This window comes from Felis catus, chromosome B4, assembly GCF_018350175.1.
Source record: "Felis catus isolate Fca126 chromosome B4, F.catus_Fca126_mat1.0, whole genome shotgun sequence".
Taxonomy (NCBI): domain Eukaryota; kingdom Metazoa; phylum Chordata; class Mammalia; order Carnivora; family Felidae; genus Felis; species Felis catus.
In genome coordinates this window covers 78,530,829-78,548,900 of record NC_058374.1, presented here as the reverse complement: position 1 = coordinate 78,548,900, position 18,072 = coordinate 78,530,829, and the positions used below count along the sequence as shown (strand labels likewise).

Here is an 18,072-nt window from a genome sequence, read left to right as displayed (position 1 = left end):
ACATCTTTTGCTAGAGAAAACTAAGGGGCTATGATGCATTTATAGTTTCTCCCTCCTCCCCACCCTGTGATTAAAGAACTAGTCTAAGAGACGATGTCATTTACTCAAAAATACATTTCCTACCGGCCCTCTATGTGCAGCGAACAAAACAGCAAAAACCCCTCTCCTAATGGAGCTGACATTTGAGCAGATGGCTCAGGCAGAGAAGTTTCCAGCTAATATGGTGGCTCTTATCATGAAAAGCAGTCCAAGAAAGAGGCAAATCTGTGCCTTTAGCCAGGTTGTTGTTCTGCAAGGAAGGGGTCCAAAGTTAGGAGAATAGGAAGGTTCCCGTCGACTTTCAACTGCGAATGAAGAGCAGCTAGCTCTCACGCGGGTGGGAGAGTCTAGGTGGCTCAGAAGGAGAAAGACCCCGGCAGAGAAATGGAGCTGGGGTTGAAGCCTCCGCCTGTGGAAACAACAGAAGCCCAGGCTGAGGGCACCCCCATGGACCGCCAGTGAAACGAAACCCTTAGGGACCCTCACGTGGTGCAAGGGAGTGAGGTAGTTAAGACGAGTCGCCTACACAGCTTTGGAATCCCAACCAGATCCTTCACTAAAATATATCTTGGGGGCGCCTGGGTGGCTCAGCGGGTTGAGCGTCCAACTTCGGCTCGGGTCATGATCTCACCGTTCACGAGTTCGAGCCCCACGTTGGGCTGGGCCTGCTGCTGTCAGCAAAGAGATTGGAGCCTGTTTCGGATCCTCTGTCCCCCTCTCTCTCTCTGCCCCTCCCCACTCACGATCTCTCTCTCTCTCTCTCTCTCTCTCTCTCTCTCAAAACTAAACATTTAATTAATTAACTAACTAATTAAATACATCTTGGACCATCAGAGAAGCTCAGTGTGTTCTGGGCCAGGGGAGGGTGGCAGCCAGGGACAGGAACAGCTTCTTCTGTCCCACTCACTGGCCATCGGTGGGTCGTTGGCCAAGAAGAGTGCAGGCCCTCGGGCCTGAGAGCTCAGGAGATGACGCCCAGGCTTCCCTCTCTCCCAGAGTGTGTGACATGGTTTTGTGGCCATCAATTCTGGGTCACTCTTCGGTTTGGGTAGAAGAGCACGCTCCCTGCGCAGGGTAGGGAGGCTGAGGCTTCCGTGGCCCTGTCAGGACGCCTGCGCTCCCTGGGCCACCTTGCTGTGTCTTAACCACACAGGGGACCCGGGGCCCCCCACGTGTCTCTATTGATTCTCTCCTTCAGGTCTTTGGCCAAATGTCTCCTCCTCGGTGACACCTTCCCTGATGACCCCGACTTAAAATGTCAGTCGTTCCCCACACTGCGCAGGCACCCTCCCTCTTTTGTTCTCCTAGCACTTATTACCAACTGTTACCAGTTGAGTTGTGACCCCCCCAACCCCGCCCCGCCACCAAAAGACATGTTGGAGTCCTAACCCCTAGCACCTCAGAATGGGAACTTATTAGGAAACAGGGTCAGTGCAGACATAATTAAATTAAAATGAGGTCATGCTGGATTAGTGTGGGCCCTCTAATCCAACCTGACTGGTATTTTTTTAAGAAGAAAGAAATTAGGAAACAGAGACACGCGGCAGGAGAACGCCGAGCCCCATGACAACGGAGGCAGCTGACATTTCAGAGCCGTGGCAGGGAGGTGGCGATTTCAGCTCCAGAAGGTGGGGGGAGCACCCCAGGCGAGAGGGCAGGGGAAGGGGAAGGCCAAGGACAGAGTCCTGAGGAACTGAGCACGCAGGCCTGGGAGGGGCAGGAGGAGGGGCTGGCACAGGGACCTGCCAGAGAGGTGAGCCGGGGCAGGGGTAAAGCAAGACTCCCCCAGGGGCACGCAGCCGGGAACTGGGGGGCCCAGGTTCCACCCAGGCTGGCGCCCCCACACTCTGGACCACATCGTCTGGCAGCTTCCCTCAGTGGGTGTTAGCATTATCCAATTTTACCGGTGAGAGAGAGGATTTCCATTACTAAGTGATGGACCCAGGGGGAGCCCAGAGTCACAGCCTCCTCTCTCCAAGGCCCCGAGCTTCCTGCAGAAGCTGGCGTGGGGGAGGGGAGGGAGGGGGCAGCAGTCCCCTGCAAGTGGCCAGGTGGGCCGCTGAGATAAGAACTACCAGGCGGCCTCAACCACCAACCCCCCCACCCACACACACACCGCATCCCCCCAGGGCTTGGATCTCCTGCCGCCAGCTCGGACAGAGGCCAGGCTGGAGAGGAGCGAAGGGCGCACACGTGGGCGCAAGTGCGGGCCACTCTTTGGAAAAGTCTGGCTACAAAGATGAAGTGAGACGCGGGGTAGTAACTGGAGGAGCACTGGGTGAGGAGGAGGGCTATTTTAAGCTGGAAGAAACCTGAGTGTGTTTGGAAGCCAGAGTCAGTGGAGAAGAAGCCACTGAAGGAGCATTAAAGAAACGAGTGGAGCAGCAGAGGGCACTGAGCCGGAGGAGGGGGAGGGGTGCGCCGCGGCAGGAGCACATCCTCAGCACGGGGACGGGCCACAGGAAAGCCCCTGGTTCCCAGGAGGCGCGCTGCAGATCTGGGGACAGAAGCGGAGGCAGAGGGCGTTGTCTGCTGGCGCCTCTGTTCTGTGAGAAGCAGGCGGGGAGGACGTCGGAGCAGAGAGCAGCGCGCAGGGGGGAAGAGGGAGGGCAGGGCTTGAGAGTGGGGAAGTCTTGCCGAATTTCAGCTGGGAGACAGAGCCAGCCGCAGGGAGGGAGGGCCAGGCGTGGCAAGGGTCCACTGTGGTGGGGGGCGGGGGGGCACTCTTGGTGCCTCCAGTCTGCCCGGGGCTGCGATGTTCTTTGGAGGCATGCAGCGGCCAGGTGCGAGTTCAAAGAACAGAGAGTTGCATCCATCCAGGGCTGAGGCTCTAGCAGGAGGGCTGCGTGGGAAGAGTGAAGTCAGGAGATGGGCAGGAGCAGGACTGAGGTAACGCACATGGACTCCAAACTGGAGAGGAGGGACGTGGGGGCCGGCCGGGGCTGTGCCACAGGGAGGGCCTAGAAAGGGAGAGGTCAAAGGACCATCGTGAAAATGTGCGAATGAGCAGGCTGAAGGAATAGAAAGCACAGCAGCATCTGAAGGGGTCTCAGAGGCGGAGTCACCCTGGGTCACCCGGCGGTGGCAGGATGCGGGACTCTCACCGGTGTGCCTGCTGCGCCTTGGAAGGGCGGCTCAGTAGCCGCAGAGTAGGATGAGGTGCCTTTGTGAGTGTTCATTCTGTGTTGCTTTATTTCACCTGGGTACGATGAGCGTGTGGTAAGCATTCACACGGTACCGGGAAGGGTGCTACAAAAAATAAACCCAACCTTCTCCCGACCGTGGGTCCACCGTTTCCACTTTCTTCTGGACGGGGGCTCCTTTTTCCCCCCCGAGGTTGAGGGTAGTGGCCGGGTGGCTCAGGCTGGCCACACGGCCTAGCAAGAAGCCCTCCCCACTCTCTCCCTGCAAGGTCTCAGGCCGAGGCCCCCTCCCAGGACACCAGAACTGCTGGGACGTGGACGCTCCTGGCCACCCACTCGGTTCCGAAGTCTTTCCTTCCCTGACTGCCAAGATAGCAGTTTCCCTGGTTTCCCACCCACCTCCCCGGGATCTCCTCCTCTGCCTCCTTGACGGGCCCCTCTTCTGTCTTGCCTTTAAGTGGCGTCCTGCGGGGTGGCATGCCAAGTCTCCTCCCATCTTGCCCCAACCACTCCCCCAAAGCTGACCCGTTCCCACAGCTCCACTTTCTGTCTCTAGCAGCATCGCGTCCAGAATGCACCGGAACTGGACGCATCCGCGGTCCCCTCTGCAGCAGCCACAGGTTGGTTTATGGCCACCCCGCATCTGTTCACCCCAGGACTGAAACAGGCCTAGATCTGGTGAGGAGACATCCCCTTCCTTTGGGCCCTGTGGTTTGTCAAGACACCCCACACACATACACTGTGAGTAGAGCATGGGACTGAGGCCTCGAACATTCTCTCCTTGCAGCACAGCGATTCAGGGCGAGCACAGAGTCAAACAGGCCCGGTCTCAGCTGCTCCAGGGGTTCGGCCTGGCTGACCTGGGAGATGACCCCCCCCTCTTTCCTGATAGATTTGAACCTGAGAATAAAGCCAACATCCTGCCTTACACAGAGGCTGGGACTAATAACAGGCACACGGACTGTGCATTTGCTCCCTGCCAGGCACCCTGCATGCGTGAATCTCATCCATCCCAAAAACGCACAAGCGAGGCCCTGCCTCTCCCCGCTCTAGCCGCCGAGGGATTGAGCCCCTTGCACGGATCACACGGCTGGCGAATGAGGTGCCAGAGTTCACATCCAGCTGTGTGATTCCAAGTCCTCGCTCTTAACACCAGACCACCCTGCCAGAGGCTGACAGCAGTGAGCAGACCAAGCCACGGAAGGAGGAGGAACCAACACTGACTGAGACCTGAGTCACAGCAGGCCTGAGGTGAGAGCTACCCCTGGGCTTTTCAGTTACATGGGCCAATAAATTCCCTCTGCTCAAGCCAGGTATCATTTGGGTTTCCAGTAAATGGCAGACCAGCTGATAACATGTCACCTCAGTCGGTGGCAGGCATCTCCAATGGCCCAGGACTTCACAGCAGGACCCAGATCCCGCGTCCCTCACATCCAACTAGTGACCAAAGCCTGGGCCCCCAATACTGCTTGGATCTGTGCCCTTGCTTTCCGCTCCTGGTCCAGGCCACTATTGCTTTGCCGGGTTTTGATCACAGCCTCCTTGCTGTCCAGCCTGCTCCCCCCTCCCCCAACACACAAACTTCTGTCACGACCCCCTGAGGTCCAGAGCTCACCGTGTCACCCGGCAGCCTGAAGCCCTCTGGATACCTCACCACCCCCAGGGTAAATTCCACTCCTCTTCAGCCGCCTCGCCTCTGGTCTCATCTCCCTTCACACCCTGCTCCTAGGGTACCCCCAGCCCCACGCCTCTCTGCGCCTCTGTGCAGAATGTTCCTTCGCCTTCTTCGCCCCATACGTGTCCATTCTGCACACCACCTTCTCTATGAGCAGGTTACTCTCTGCTCTTGGCTCCGTTGACACTGGCCACTTCTTATTGTCTCTTTTAACTTCAGTTTCGTGAGCATGCCTGGCACAGAGCAGTCACTCAGTGAATACTCATGGGAAAAGATGAATAAATGAAGTGTTCCCAGGAACCGGGTGGGTGGTTCTACACCTCTTCTCTGGGGACGGTCAGGTTCGGGGAGCAGGAAGTAATATCACATGATAATTACCATGCAGAAAACCTTTCATCTATAGACAAGCACATTACCTGTTGGATCCTCACCATGACATTGCTGCCCCCACGTTATAGATGGAGAGACCGAGGTTCAGGACGGTTTTACCATCTAGAATTCAGTGCACACGCTCACAAAACCCCCTCTCATTTCAAAGCACCTCAGGTTAACGCTGGCCTGTGTGTGATTAGACCCCAGTTCAACGGTTGAAGGAAGTGGTGTTCTTGCCCACACTGGCCACAGGGGGGCAGTCGAGTGCTGGCACGAGAGTGGCCACCTGGCCGCACCTCCTACCCACCCTTAGATTTGGATCAGGGTGTTGACAGGGAATAGCCACCACTGAGGAGAGACCCGGGCAGAGGGGCCACGGCTGGAGCTGCTCTTTCAGCATCAGCCAGAAAATGTTCAAACTGCAGGGAGGGTGGGAGCAGGGTACCACAAATACCAAGAGTCTGGAGCTGGAAACACAGACTGTATATGCCAAACTTGCATGACCAACGTGTTTAATAACAAGCCACAGGAAGTGACAGGGCATTGCTGGGGCACCCAAGATCTCTGAATGGGTGACAGTGACCACAGCCCTCAGCAGGGACAGGTCACCGGCCTGTCAGACCACAGCAGCCCTGTATCAGAGATGGGACAGGGACTGCACTCATGTCCTCGGAGGCCTGGAAGTCAGGAGGCACAGCCGGCATTGGCTGCATGGAGTATGCAGGGTATATGTCTGCTTCAGTGTCCTGGACGCGCGGTGGATGCTCAGGGGATTTGGTCATTCCGGGAGCCGCTCCCAGGCGGACTGCAGGAGGCTGAGTGGAGCACATCGGAGGCCGGGTTGAATGCGAGGATCCCGGTGGAGGCCTCACCCCAATCCAGGTCTCTCCCGGGCTACTGTCCACAACACTCACGGCTCAAAGGAGCGGGAGCTCCCCAGCATGGCAGGCTGGCAGTGGAGCTCTCTGGGAGACAGACCAACAGACCACGCAAGGCTCAGGGATCTGTAACAGAGAGCGACCCCCACCTTCGCTGGAAAGGGAGTTGTACCGCATGGAAGGGGAGGAAAACCCGACACGGACCGGAAAAACCCGACAGCTCTTTCCAACTCAGGGTCAGACTCACAGGCGGCAGGAAGGGTGAGGGAAGATCACCCATCTGTGGCCCCAGCCTTTCCCTCAGGGACAGTGCAGGCTAATGGAGCCTGCTGGGGGGGTCCAGATGCCCAGCCTCACTCCATGGCACTCAGCCCACACCCACTCCCCCCACCTGTCACTCCAAGTTGGAGCCTGACAGATGGGGGCGACGGTGGCACTCATTCCCCAGTTTTCTAAATCTTTTTCCTCCCCAGCCTTGACAGCCTTGGCCAGGGTCAGAGTTCCATAGGAAACATCTCAGTATCTTCCCCCAAGAACATCAAAGTCCCCGGCACATCCCACACTCTGGCTCTCCAAGCACTGAATTGAACAGACAGCAAAGGCAGGAAGTTGGGTGAAGAAAGCCTTTGCCAGGGCAGCTGGGTGGCTCAGTCCATTGAGCATCCGACTTCAGCTCAGGTCATGATCTCGCGGCTCTCGAGTTCGAGCCCCGTATCCGGCTCGGAGCTGTCAGCACAGAGCCCGGGGCCGGCTTCAGATTGTGTCTCCCTCTCTCTCTACCCCTCCCCCGCTCGCACTGTGTCTCCTTCTCAAAAATAAGTAAACATTAAATAAACATATAAAGCCTTTGCCTACCCCCTTGGCTTGCCCCCTCCAGCAGACACATGACACTGGAGGCACAGCCCTTCCCTCCACTGGATCTCTCAGTACACCCCTACCACCACCCAGACTTGAATCCAAATGCCAGTCCAAAAGTCACGGCCCTCACCTCTGATCCCTCTGCTCTGCCCATTTGGATTGTTCTCCATAGATACATATTCCAGTTGACTCTCTGAGCCCACCCCACCCTCAGATTCAGGCCGGGAAAGCTGAGCCCAGCTGGCTGGGGAGCAGCTGCGGGTTCCTGGAAGGCTGTCCCCAGCAATGAAAGGCTGTCTAACAAGGCCACTGGGGAAGAAGGGTCAGGAGAGAGGCAGTAACGTGGGGGTTTTGGGTTCCGGTCCCAGAAGCCATATGCCAAATGAAGGTTCATTCCTTCACAGGCAGAGGTCCTATTCTGCACCAGCATCTCAAACAGTGGTGGGAAATGAAGGAGGACAGGGCAAGAGGAATAACCCAGGGATGGGCCTTCTCACTCAGGGATGCCGCCCCCAACCCCTAAGCTCGGAATCGGGAGCCCCCGGCGGTCAGTTCCAGCTCTGTCGTTCACTTGAGCGCGTCACTCTCTTCTCTCCGAGCAGCCCCGTTTGTAAAATACAGGGTTCACAGCACGCGCGGGAATTCTACAATCCCAGCTAGGGAAGGAGGGGCGAGCACAGGGCACAGGAAGGGGAGAAAAACAGCAGGATGTGATCGGGCAAGGGGGGGTGAAGGAACCTGGATACAATAAAAAGAGGGCATTCTCACCCCCCGTCCGGGACACAGCAAAGGGAGGTGGGAGGTGGGAGGTGTCCCCCAGGCCCAGCCTGCTGCTCTTGTGCCAGAGCAGACACACACACACACACACACACACACACACACACCCCGCACTGCCCTGGCCAGCCCTCTCCCTCCAAGGGGGTGGCAGTGGTGTCCCTGAGGTGAGAAGTCCACAGCTCAGCGAGGCCAGCGTGGCACAACTGCCTGGGATTAGCGCTAAACCCTGGGCTGCTCTGTCACAGATCACACGTCGTCAGCTTCACAGCTGCTCAGCCACACGCTGCCCATGCTGTCACCTTCCCCTCACCAGGCTCTCCTCACGTGCACCGACTGTCTTCTCAGAAGGCAGCTAGGACCCTGCCTCTGCCCGTGACAAGCTACAGGTCCGAGACACCCCCAAAGAACAGCCATACCCACAGAAACCTCCCAGGGGCCCGTGGGTACAACACTGAGAAGAGGAGAGAGACAGTGAAGGCTTCCCTGCCCAACTCCTGGGGCTGTGTCCCAGGTGGCCTTGGCCTGGAATCACCTTGTCTTTAGGCCACCCAGGCCCTTCCTTCCAGATGGTTCTTGTCCTTGGGAGAGCCAGATGGAGCCTCCACAGCTGGGAATCCTCAGCCCCAGCTTCCTGCAGCAACGTGCTCATGAGGCCCCCCGGCTGTCAGGAATCTTGCCATCCACCACCTTCCCCACACATACCACAAAGCTCCTTGCTCAGGGCCACCTCTGCGCCCCAACAACCAGAAAAGGGACTGGGAGAGGGGAGACCCCGGCCATACCTCCCCATCCCCCAGAGACCTCCAGGCCCCTGGCTCTGCCATAAAACAGGACCCACACTCCCATCCCTGCCTCAAGAGGGGGGCCATAGCGAGGAATCTTACTCAAACCCCCTTCTGGGGACAAGGCTTCAGGAAGGAGAGGAGGAGGAGGCAGCAAAGGCCTGGGTTGTCCGAGTTTCCGTGACCGTGTCTCTCCTCAGCCTCCCAGCAGCATGGGCAGTGCTAGGGCACCCCTGAGTTGGGCCTCAGTTCCGGTGGGGCTGAGCAATGGCGGGGGAGGAGGGGGGGGTGCGTGCAGGGTAGAAGAGCTCCAAAGCACACTGAGGCCCCTCTGATCCGCCCCGCCTCCCCCTCACGCAGGGTGACCCGCTCTTCTAGAAAAAGGACATGGGTGAGGCGCCACTGGAGAGACACCAGATCGGGAGAAGAGAGGGTGGCAGCCTCTTCCCTCAGGTCCTAGCACACTTGGGGTGCCTGCAGGCCCCACCCCGGGGACATGCAGAGCCCAGGCAGAGTCCCTGAAGAGCTGCCCCCCAACTCTGCCCCCAGCACTCTCACCTGCGCAGCGCCAGGCTCGCGGCGGGTGGGGAGGGTGGGGAGGGCACCGAGCCCTCCCACCCCCACCCCTCTCCGCAGCAGGGCCGAGTCGTGTGGGCCGCCCCGGAGGCCGCGACCCCCGCCCTCGAGCGCATGGGTGCCTAGGAGTTGTCGTCGCCTCGGCCGGCGCTGCTGGACTCGGCCTCGCGGGACGCGCGCCGCTCGCGGAGCACCATCGCCGTCAGGCCCTCCGCACGCAGGAGGAGGCCACCGCCCAGGAACAAGACCCCGCAGAGCACGAGCAGTGACAGCACGCCCAGCACCGCCGCCTGCACAACGGGCGGCCCCTCGGGGGGCTCGGGCAGCACCCCGGACTGGTTGCAGCAGGAGCTCAGCCAAGTGGCTGGGGCCGAGGCGCCCGTCCCAGAGCCGTTCATGCTAACTCGCCGGCTGCCCAGATGTGCGCGGAAGGGCCAGAAGTGCGAGAGCCCAAGCCAGCAGGCGGGCCTCGCTGGGCTGCGTAGGGGAGGTCCCCGAGGGGCGGATCCTAGGCGCTGTAGGCCCCCTCGGGCGCTGAGCATTCAATATCCTCCAGTGTGGACTATGGCCCAGACTCCCAGGGCCCGGGGTTGTTTCTTCTCGTCCCAAGGGCCTCTACACCCACGCGTGGGAATCCGGCCCATGCATTCAACCAAACCCAGGAGTCGGTCTGCAAGGCTTTCCCTCTCTCCCTTGACAAAGGAAGTCAAGATAGCACCTCCCTCAGAACCCTGAAAAGTCCTTCCAGACCCCACCCCAGGTGCTGGCTGGGGTGCCACCACACTAAGCAGGACACAAGACAAGCAAGCATTCCTGGCTGTCCTTGGGCCAAAGCTCAATACTGCTAGGTGGCCCAGGGGGCCACTTGAACAGGAGGCAAATGAGCAGCCTCCAAGACCTGAGGGATGTGTATCCTTACTCTTCCATCATCGCTTCTGGGAGCCTCTCGGAGCTGGACAAGCAGGCCAGTGCCTCCTTGGGCTGACAGCAAGCAGGGAAGCGTGGGGGGGGGGGGGGGGGCTTCAAGTCCTACCCCCATTCTTTTGCTCAGGTCCCAGAGATCAAGGAGTTACCAACCAATGAGAAAGCATATTTGAGTCACCAGGGCTCCTGCCCTGACCTTGAGGAAATCAGTCCCCTACATACAGGAAATTATAATGCCAAAAGGAATGGAAATGTTACTGTTCTGTCCACCAAGGGGAGTTCACTGCCAGCTGGGTGGCCCACAGCCAACCTGGAGCGGGGGTGGGCAGTGTGGAGCAGAGTCTCAGAGTCTGGCTGCAGACAAGTAGAAAGTCTCAAAAAGCCAGGATGGAGTCAAGACCCTTCTGCTCAGGTCTCCTGAAAGACAGCAACGCTATGCTTTTTAAAAACAAAGTCACGGCCAACAAACAGCTCTATCAGTCAACCAACCCCTCAGGAGGGATTAGCTAACGGCCAGCTAGGAGGAAAACAAGGTCTCGAGGGTTGCAGTAGGGCCAGGTGGGGATTACACACCATCAAGGACTTGCTAGGAAATGGCCTTCCCCATCTCCAAAGCCCCAAGAACCTCCTGAATTCTCCCAATGCTCCGGAGATCAAGGGCAAGACCGTACTAGATCTGTTGTGAAATATCACAGGGCTAAGGTGACTTGGCATGAGAAAAATGTGGTGAACGCTTCCTGGCCATCCTATCTACCGGCTCCAGGGGCAAGACCCCCACCCACCCACCCCATTTGGCCTAGCAGAAGCGCCCATATACAACCAAAAAGCATTGTAAAATATAGACTAAATCAGTAAAAAGTACACAATAAGGAGTTCACCGATCTTGAGTATGCTGATGTAGAAATGAGCGTGTTAACAAAGCAGCGTCCTAACAACCAGCCAGGGCCAGCCCGACCTGGAACACCTCTCAGACACCTGCCTCAAGCTGGCCCATCTCTCTCCAGGGAAAGAAACCCCAAATCAGATGAGCTTTCTGATGCACATGGGGACCTGTACGTGCTCTATCAAGACAGAAAAGGTACTTTTTGAGGCAATCATGAAATAAGACCAGATAATATAAAGGGCAGGGCTATCACCGCTTCCTTAAGGAGGGAGAAGAAACGGCACAGTCCTATCCAAAAGCAACAGATCCTGATCTGTGTCATCATTCATAGGACTGACATGGTGACACCTGAGTGGTTAACACCTGCTTACATGAATGTCCCACAAAGTACAAAATTGGTCAGTTTTAATCCCATCCCCCCATCACACTGGAATAACACCCTCAACACACACCTGTATCCTCATAGGTCTGTCAGAAAGTGTGAATGTTTCCGGGCCGAACACAAGCCAAGGGAGAGATGGCTCAACCTGAACTCACATTCTCAACTTTATTCACCATCCTAGCGATGGCTCTTCCATACAGCAGAGAAGGAAGGGGAACCCCCACCAGGGGTGTGGAGAGACAGTGAAGGCCAGACTTGACCATCAGCCAAGGTTAAAAGAATGACCAGAGACTGGCAACCACAAAACAAGGAAGCCAGGGGTGGCCATTCCAAGTCTCATCAAGGACCTGGGGCAGGTTCCCGAGCCCCAAGGGGCCAACGGTACGATCCCCAGAAGCCAAGGTCTGCGAGCCATCAAGGAGAGCCCACGGCCCCAGTAAGGCCTAGAGGGCAAGGGTGTCTTTGATGAGTCTGCGCATGGTCGTGGTGACCGAGGTGCCCAGGGCATCAGTGATCTGGAAGGAAATCTTGTAGAGGTAGGGCTGCACGTCCCGCAAGCCTGTGTCGAACACGTTGTCCACCTCCGACTGCGTGGGCATCTTGGGCAGGTACTCGTGCCGGTTCATCACCTCCACGATGTTGATGATCTTCTCACAGAGCTTCTCACCCACCTTCTCCCGGCAGATCTGCCGCTCCTGCTCTGTGGCCAGAGCTACCACGTGCACCTTGACCGTCCACACCTCCCAGGGGATGCATTCGTCTGAGAAAGGCCAGCGAGACTTCTTCTTCTGGTAGAACTCCAGGGACATCTGCCCCAGCCCATCACCCCCAGAGTTGCGCAGTGCATCCTGGGGAAGGAGGGGGAACGGATGAGCAGGCCAAGACCTTGGAGGAGCTCTCACTGTGTGCTTCCTACACCCCAGGGAATTAGGCTCTCCTAGCTTTATTAGTCCTTCAGGGAGGGCGGGGAATGAGACCCACAGAGGGTAAAGGACTCGTGTGAAATGACACAGCGACCTGCCAGCCTAAACTTGAGTGCTCCAAGCAAATTAACAAAATCTGACGCTAAAGAAAAGCGGGAGGGGCACCTGGGTGGCTTAGTTGGTTGCACGTCTGACTCTTGATTTCGGCTCAGGTCATGATCTCATGGTTTCATGAGTTCGAGCCCCGCACCAGGCTCTGTGCTGGCAGCTCGGAGCTTGCTAGGGATTCTCTCTCTCTCCCTCTGTCTCTGCCCCTCCCCCATTCACACTGTCTCTGTCTCTCCCAAAATAAATAAACTTAAAAAAAAAAAAAGAAACAAACACAAGGGGGAAGGGAAGGACATACCAGACCCAGCTTCTCCCTTTTCTCTTCTGAGAAGCAAATGAGACCATTTCATCCAATAATTCTGCCTATCCCCTACCTCTAGGGGCTGTGGTGGCCCCACACTCCTAAGGCAGGTGGGACCCTGAAGCACCCTTCCATCTGAATTTTAGGGCCAACTCGGAGGGTAAGGATGCTTCCCTCAAGTCCTGAACCGTCTATCAAGGAACAATTCTCTCCTTTGTGGACACATCGAGGTCACGTGACTTTGACTGGTAGTCGTTAAGGGCTAACACTTCTACGATGCTTACTGGGGTGCCAGGCTGGTTCACCCACTTGACACATTCGATTCACTTAATCCTCATAGTGCGTATGCCCCGTGAAGCAGGTACGATTGTCGTTCCAATTTTACATACAAGGGAACCAAGGGCGAGAGAAGCGGAGTCACCTGCCCAAGGTCACACGCTCGTTGGGTGGCAGAGCCTGGCTCCAGAATCCATGCTCTTAACCATTACGTTCCACGTGTCTCTTAGAGGCATCTGGAGGACAGTGACGACCACTGCCTCCCTTGACGAGGGACGGGGAAACTCATGAATTTGCCCTTTCTGGTCTCAGAGGGGCTGGGGAGTGAGGGTGGGGAGACACTGTGGCCTCCCGCCATGAGCATAGGCCATGGTGCCTGGCACAGTGTAGGGACCCTCCAAACATTTGTGGACTGGAAGTCAGACAGACAACCCTCGTCCGCTGACCTCAGAGACGGCACCTTAAAAAAATTCCCTCTTACTTTAAAACCTAAAAAAAATCACATCCCCATTCCCACCGTTGACAGCCTGATGTGCCCTCCCACCTTTCTCCACGCCTACACAAGGCACATACAACCACAGGCCCGGGGCGCCCCACCCGAGCCCAGCAACCCTCCCTCCCAGGGAACTTCGCATAGGAAAGGCCCAGACTGCTGAAGGGAAAAGTACAAGCAAGAAAAGGCGTCTGCAGGGAGAGCCGGACAGTCAGATAGAAGGTCAAGACCATGCGGGCAGCGATCACCCCGTGGGACCTGACGCCTCCCTGCCGTCACTCCCTGCCCTCGCCCAAAGCCATCCTCCCCACAAGGAGCGCCGAACACGCCCATCCCTTAGAACCTGGAAGAAGCTGACGTGAACACCCGGGAAGGGTCCAACAGCAAGCCAGGGTGGAGGGGCGTTCGAGGTCCACCTGCCACCCCCCGGGCCACACCCCTACCTTGAATTCCCCGACAACCTTGCGCAGGGCACGGTCCAGCTCCTCAGAGGAGACGCGCACGTAGGTGAAGTCGATGAAGTCACAGTCCACATCCTGGGTGCCCACGGTGCCGATGGAGTAGGTGCCCTCCTTCTTGTAGTGGAACTTGCCCGTGCTGCGGTGCAGGAGCACGGTGTGCAGCACGGCCAGCATGGCCTCCTCCACCTGCCGCCCTTCCACCGACACCTCCAGCACCTCCGAGCGACAGTTCATCCTGCAGCCGGCAGCCCACACCGCGCTGGGGGACAAGAATAAAGACGGGGGAGCTTCACCCCAGCCAGGGGCCACCCTGCAAGAGCAGCCAGGTCAGAAAGCGGACACCTTCTCGATGACCTGCATGTCACCTGTCACGTCCTTTCTGGCCCAGCCAGCCTCCGCCTACGTGGCCCTCCTCTGCATTTCAATGACACATACCATCAGAAAGACTCTTGGGATCAGAAAGGGAGGGAGCCTCCAAGTCACAGTCCAAACAACCAGCCAAGGCTTGACTTCGGTACAGCGTTCAGCGCAGTTTACGGCAAATGTTCACTGTGCGACAGGTGTCAGGCACTGGCCGTTCAAAGGCAAGAACAGCCCCTGCCCTTGACAGGCCACAGGAATGTGAGAGAGAAAGGCAGGTAAATATTACCTGAGTGGCAAGAGTACAAGGTGGGAGTAAAAAGAAGAGAGAGATTGAAGTCTGACTGCCTGGGACCTTGAACGACCAGGTTAAGGCATCTGGATGGTGCTGAGGGCAGTGAAGAGTCGATGCATCACTGTGCCAAGGTCAAATCTGTGCATCAGAAAGTTAACTCTGGGGCCCCTGGGTGGCTTAGTCAGTTGAGCGTCCGGCTTCGGCTCAGGTCATGATCTCACGGTTTGTGAGTTCGAGCCCCGCGTCGGGCTCTGTGCTGAACAGCTCGGTGCCTGGAGCCTGCTTCGGATTCTGTGTCTCCCTGTCTCTGTGCCTCTCCCCCACTTGTGCTCTCTGTCTCTCTCTCAAAAATAAATAAAATGTAAAAAAAAAAAAAAAAAAAAAAAAAAAAAAATTTAGGAACTTAACTCTGGATAAAAACCAAAGGATGGCTCTGAACTATTTTGTGGTCAGAAACTGCTCTGAGAGAGCAGTAAAAACTATGAAGACTGGGCTTTCACACCTGACTCTCTCTCTCTCTCACACACACACACACACACACACACACACACACACACACCCCAAATCTCCCCTAGTTCCAGAGCCATCCACAGACTCTGAAGTAGAAACTCTCAGATTTAAAGCAGAAAGGCTGGGCAAGAAGTCCAGTTAGAGGCCACAACAGTAGGGACGGTTACAAGGGCAGCACAATAGGATGTGGGGGAGTGAAGTGCAAAGTGTGGGAGTTTTCATGTCTACCAGTCCTGGTTTGGACCCCAGCTCTCCTCTACCTTGCCCTGTGGTCTTACGCAAATCACTCAACCTCTCTGAGGGTGTTTTATCCGTCAATTTGGATTCTTGTGAGGATCAAATAAAATTGTATACGTAAAACGCAGTAGAACAGTGGTTAAGAACAATGCCAGACAGCCCAGGTTGGAACCCCAGCCGTGCCACCTGCTCACCGCATGATCTCAGGCAAGCTGCTTAACCCCACTGTGCCTCAGTTTCCCAAATCTATATAAAGGGGCTATTAATAAAAGCTACCTCGCAAGGACTGTCTCAGGGACTGGATGAGTTAGCATCTGTAAAGCACTTAAGGCAGTACCTGCCAAGGAGTAAACAGTTAAGTGTTAGCCACTATAATTCGTTATAATATCATTTCCGCTGAGAGAGGACACACGCTACAATACAGCAGCGGGGGACAGACTGGAAAGGGAAGAACAGACTGGAGAACCAGACCTTGGGAAGTAACTGAACAGGAGCCCTGAAGGAGAAGGAAGTGTCAAGTTCCCTCCTGCGGGTTCGGCTTAACACACCTCTCCTGACAGGGAGCTCGGCCACCCCTCACAGCAGACCATTCCATCTTCAGACAGCTCTACCCAGTTGTCCCTTCTACAGAAAGGATCTGCCCCTTACTGCTTCAAACCACTGGCCACAGTGTTTTTTGTTTTGGTTTTAAGTAATCTTTACACCCAACCCGGGCCTCAGACTCACAACCCTGAGATCAAGAGTCATGTGCTCTACTGACTGAGCCAGCCAGGCAGCCCTAACCACCGGTCATAGTCTGGATGTCAGGAGCCACACAGAGTAAGTCTCACCCCTTTTCCACTAATGTGCCTTTCTGATACCTGGAAGCGACTCCTTCATCACCCCTTACCCCAACCACAGGTTAAGGGTCCCCAGTCCCCATAACATGCCAGCTGGACATGACATCTTATCTGGCAGCTCTCTTCTAAGTGTATTTGTCTCAATCCCCATAATACAGCAGTGCTCAGCAGTGAACACGAGGCAGTCTGTGGACAGCTCAGAGATCAAGCTGGTTCTGCCTCTCACTCGGCTATCAGCCCGGGTCTACCTGTCCTAGCAGGCATCTCTTCACGAGATGTTATACAGTCTCGTCTCTCCCACTAGACCTTTCCTGGACGGCAGGGACCGGATCATACTCGAAACTGGAAACTCAGTACTCAGAAAGTACTTACAAAGTAACTGCTCGATTCACCCTGACCCAGGAGCTCCAGGTCCTTCCCAGGGCTACTGAATTGGCTTCTACACTCAGGAGGAGGGGGGTTCTCCCGTTCATTTCTGCCCTCTATTCACGCCCTTCCATTCATACTCCCAGTTCTGGTCCAGCTCCCCCTTCTTCCGCCACTTCCCCCTCTTGCGTCTCCCACAAACCTCCAAACAGGCCACTGGAGCACCTGGGCGGCTCAGTCAGTTGAGCGTGGGACTTCGGCTCAGGTCATGATCTCGCACTGGTGGGTTTGAGCCCCACATCCGGCTCTGTACTGACAGCCCAGAGCCTGGAGCCTGCTTCGCGTTCTGTGTTTCCCTCTCTCTCTGCCCCTCCCCACCCCCCTTGTGTTCGTTCGTTCTCTCTCTCAAAAATAAACAAGCATTTTTTAAAACTTAAAAAAAAAAAAAAAAAACAGGCCACTTTTTTCTTTTGCCCCACGCCCAGGCTCTTCCCTCATTCTAAGCACTGTTGTAGGAAACACTCCTGCAGGAGGCCAGTTCTGACCAACTCCAGCCTCCTTCCCACAGCAAGCCACCTCTGGTCTGTGATGAGCCTGTCTGTCCCCTTCCCCTCACCCCCGCCTCCGGTGAGCAGCGAGCCCTCCAGAGCAGGGCGCGAGAAGTCGCCTCCCTCTGGTCCCCCTCCAGGTCCAGGTCTGCAGAGCACTGGGCCATGCTGGAGCCCTGGGCACCCCCATGCCCACTTACGTGTACAGGCTGGAGCGCGGGTGACTCAGGCTCTGCCCATGCCCTTCCTCCTCCCCACGCGCAGGCGCCCGCTCCGCAGGTGCGCTCCGACCTCCGCGCCTGCGGCTGAGCGCTAGGAATGGACTAAAAGCAAAAACAAGGCTCGGTGTCAAGACACTCTGGCGGGTCGCAGGAAGGACCCTCCTCCCGGGTCCCGTTTCTCCCACCGCCACTACTCCAAGGTCCAGGGTCCGGGGAGGAGCTGCCTCCTGAGGTCCCGGGGGCGGCGCCCCGCGCCCACCCCGGCCGCGCTCTGGAGTTCGAGGCGCGCCGTCCCTCCCGCCGGCCTGGGGAGTTCCCGCGCTTGCACCCGGGAAGGGGGCAGACGGTTAAAACGGTCCCCCACCTCCGGAGCCCGCGTCCGAGAGCCCACGACGGTTCGGTTCCCTAGCCGCGGGCGCCAGACCACCGCGGCAGGAGGCGGCGCCGGCGGCGGAAGTTCGCGCCTCGGCTCCCCCCCCCCCCCTCCCAGCGGGGCGGGTTCCACCGGCTCCATCGGCCTCCGGCGGGGGCGCGAACTCCCGTCCGGACGGGCCCCGCAGCCAGCGCAGCCGCTCGGTCCGCCTTACAGTCACGCCGGCGGACACAGGAGCCACATACTGCTCCGCAGAAACATGCTACTTTTTTCTTGATTACCTCTCGCGTTTTAATATTTGAGGGTGAGAAGTATCCCCCTCTTTTGGACGAGTCCATTCACTCCCACCACCGAGAATGTTGTTGTGTTTCGGCTGGGACCACGCACTTCCGCCATAGAGATGAGAGGGAAGGAGAGGCCAGTGAGCTCTGTGCCGCCTCCCAAGGCGGAGAGGAGTCATCGGCGGCGAGCC

General features: G+C 57.2%; 2 protein-coding genes and 1 long non-coding RNA gene across 5 annotated transcripts; 1 reads left to right on the top strand and 2 right to left on the bottom strand.

Moving 5' to 3' along the window:
* The first annotated feature begins 1,819 nt into the window (after positions 1–1,819).
* LOC102901009 lies at positions 1,820–7,092 on the top strand. The gene is made up of 4 exons (XR_002159750.3): positions 1,820–2,283; positions 3,742–3,860; positions 3,970–4,433; positions 6,581–7,092. It is a non-coding gene; the product is annotated as an uncharacterized LOC102901009 (long non-coding RNA).
* Positions 5,725–10,788, bottom strand: SMIM41 (small integral membrane protein 41). Its single transcript, XM_045061839.1, has 2 exons — positions 9,083–10,788; positions 5,725–6,233 (listed from the first exon to the last, which is right to left on the bottom strand). The coding sequence occupies exon 1, from the start codon at positions 9,640–9,642 to the stop codon at positions 9,223–9,225; it is 420 nt and encodes a 139-aa protein (XP_044917774.1). The 5' UTR covers positions 9,643–10,788; the 3' UTR covers positions 5,725–6,233; positions 9,083–9,222.
* Positions 10,789–11,429: 641 nt separating this feature from the next.
* On the bottom strand, positions 11,430–17,610 carry ATG101 (autophagy related 101). 3 transcript variants are annotated; one of them, XM_003988728.4, is made up of 4 exons: positions 17,592–17,610; positions 17,207–17,329; positions 13,834–14,161; positions 11,430–12,137 (listed from the first exon to the last, which is right to left on the bottom strand). In XM_003988728.4, the coding sequence occupies exons 3-4, from the start codon at positions 14,083–14,085 to the stop codon at positions 11,733–11,735; spliced, it is 657 nt and encodes a 218-aa protein (XP_003988777.1). In that variant the 5' UTR covers positions 14,086–14,161; positions 17,207–17,329; positions 17,592–17,610; the 3' UTR covers positions 11,430–11,732. The 3 variants fall into 3 exon arrangements, with proteins under 3 accessions (XP_003988777.1, XP_044917773.1, XP_044917772.1); XM_045061838.1 differs by having other exon boundaries at positions 13,834–14,110; XM_045061837.1 differs by lacking the exons at positions 17,207–17,329; positions 17,592–17,610 and adding an exon at positions 15,530–15,552.
* Between the last annotated feature and the right edge of the window lie 462 nt (positions 17,611–18,072).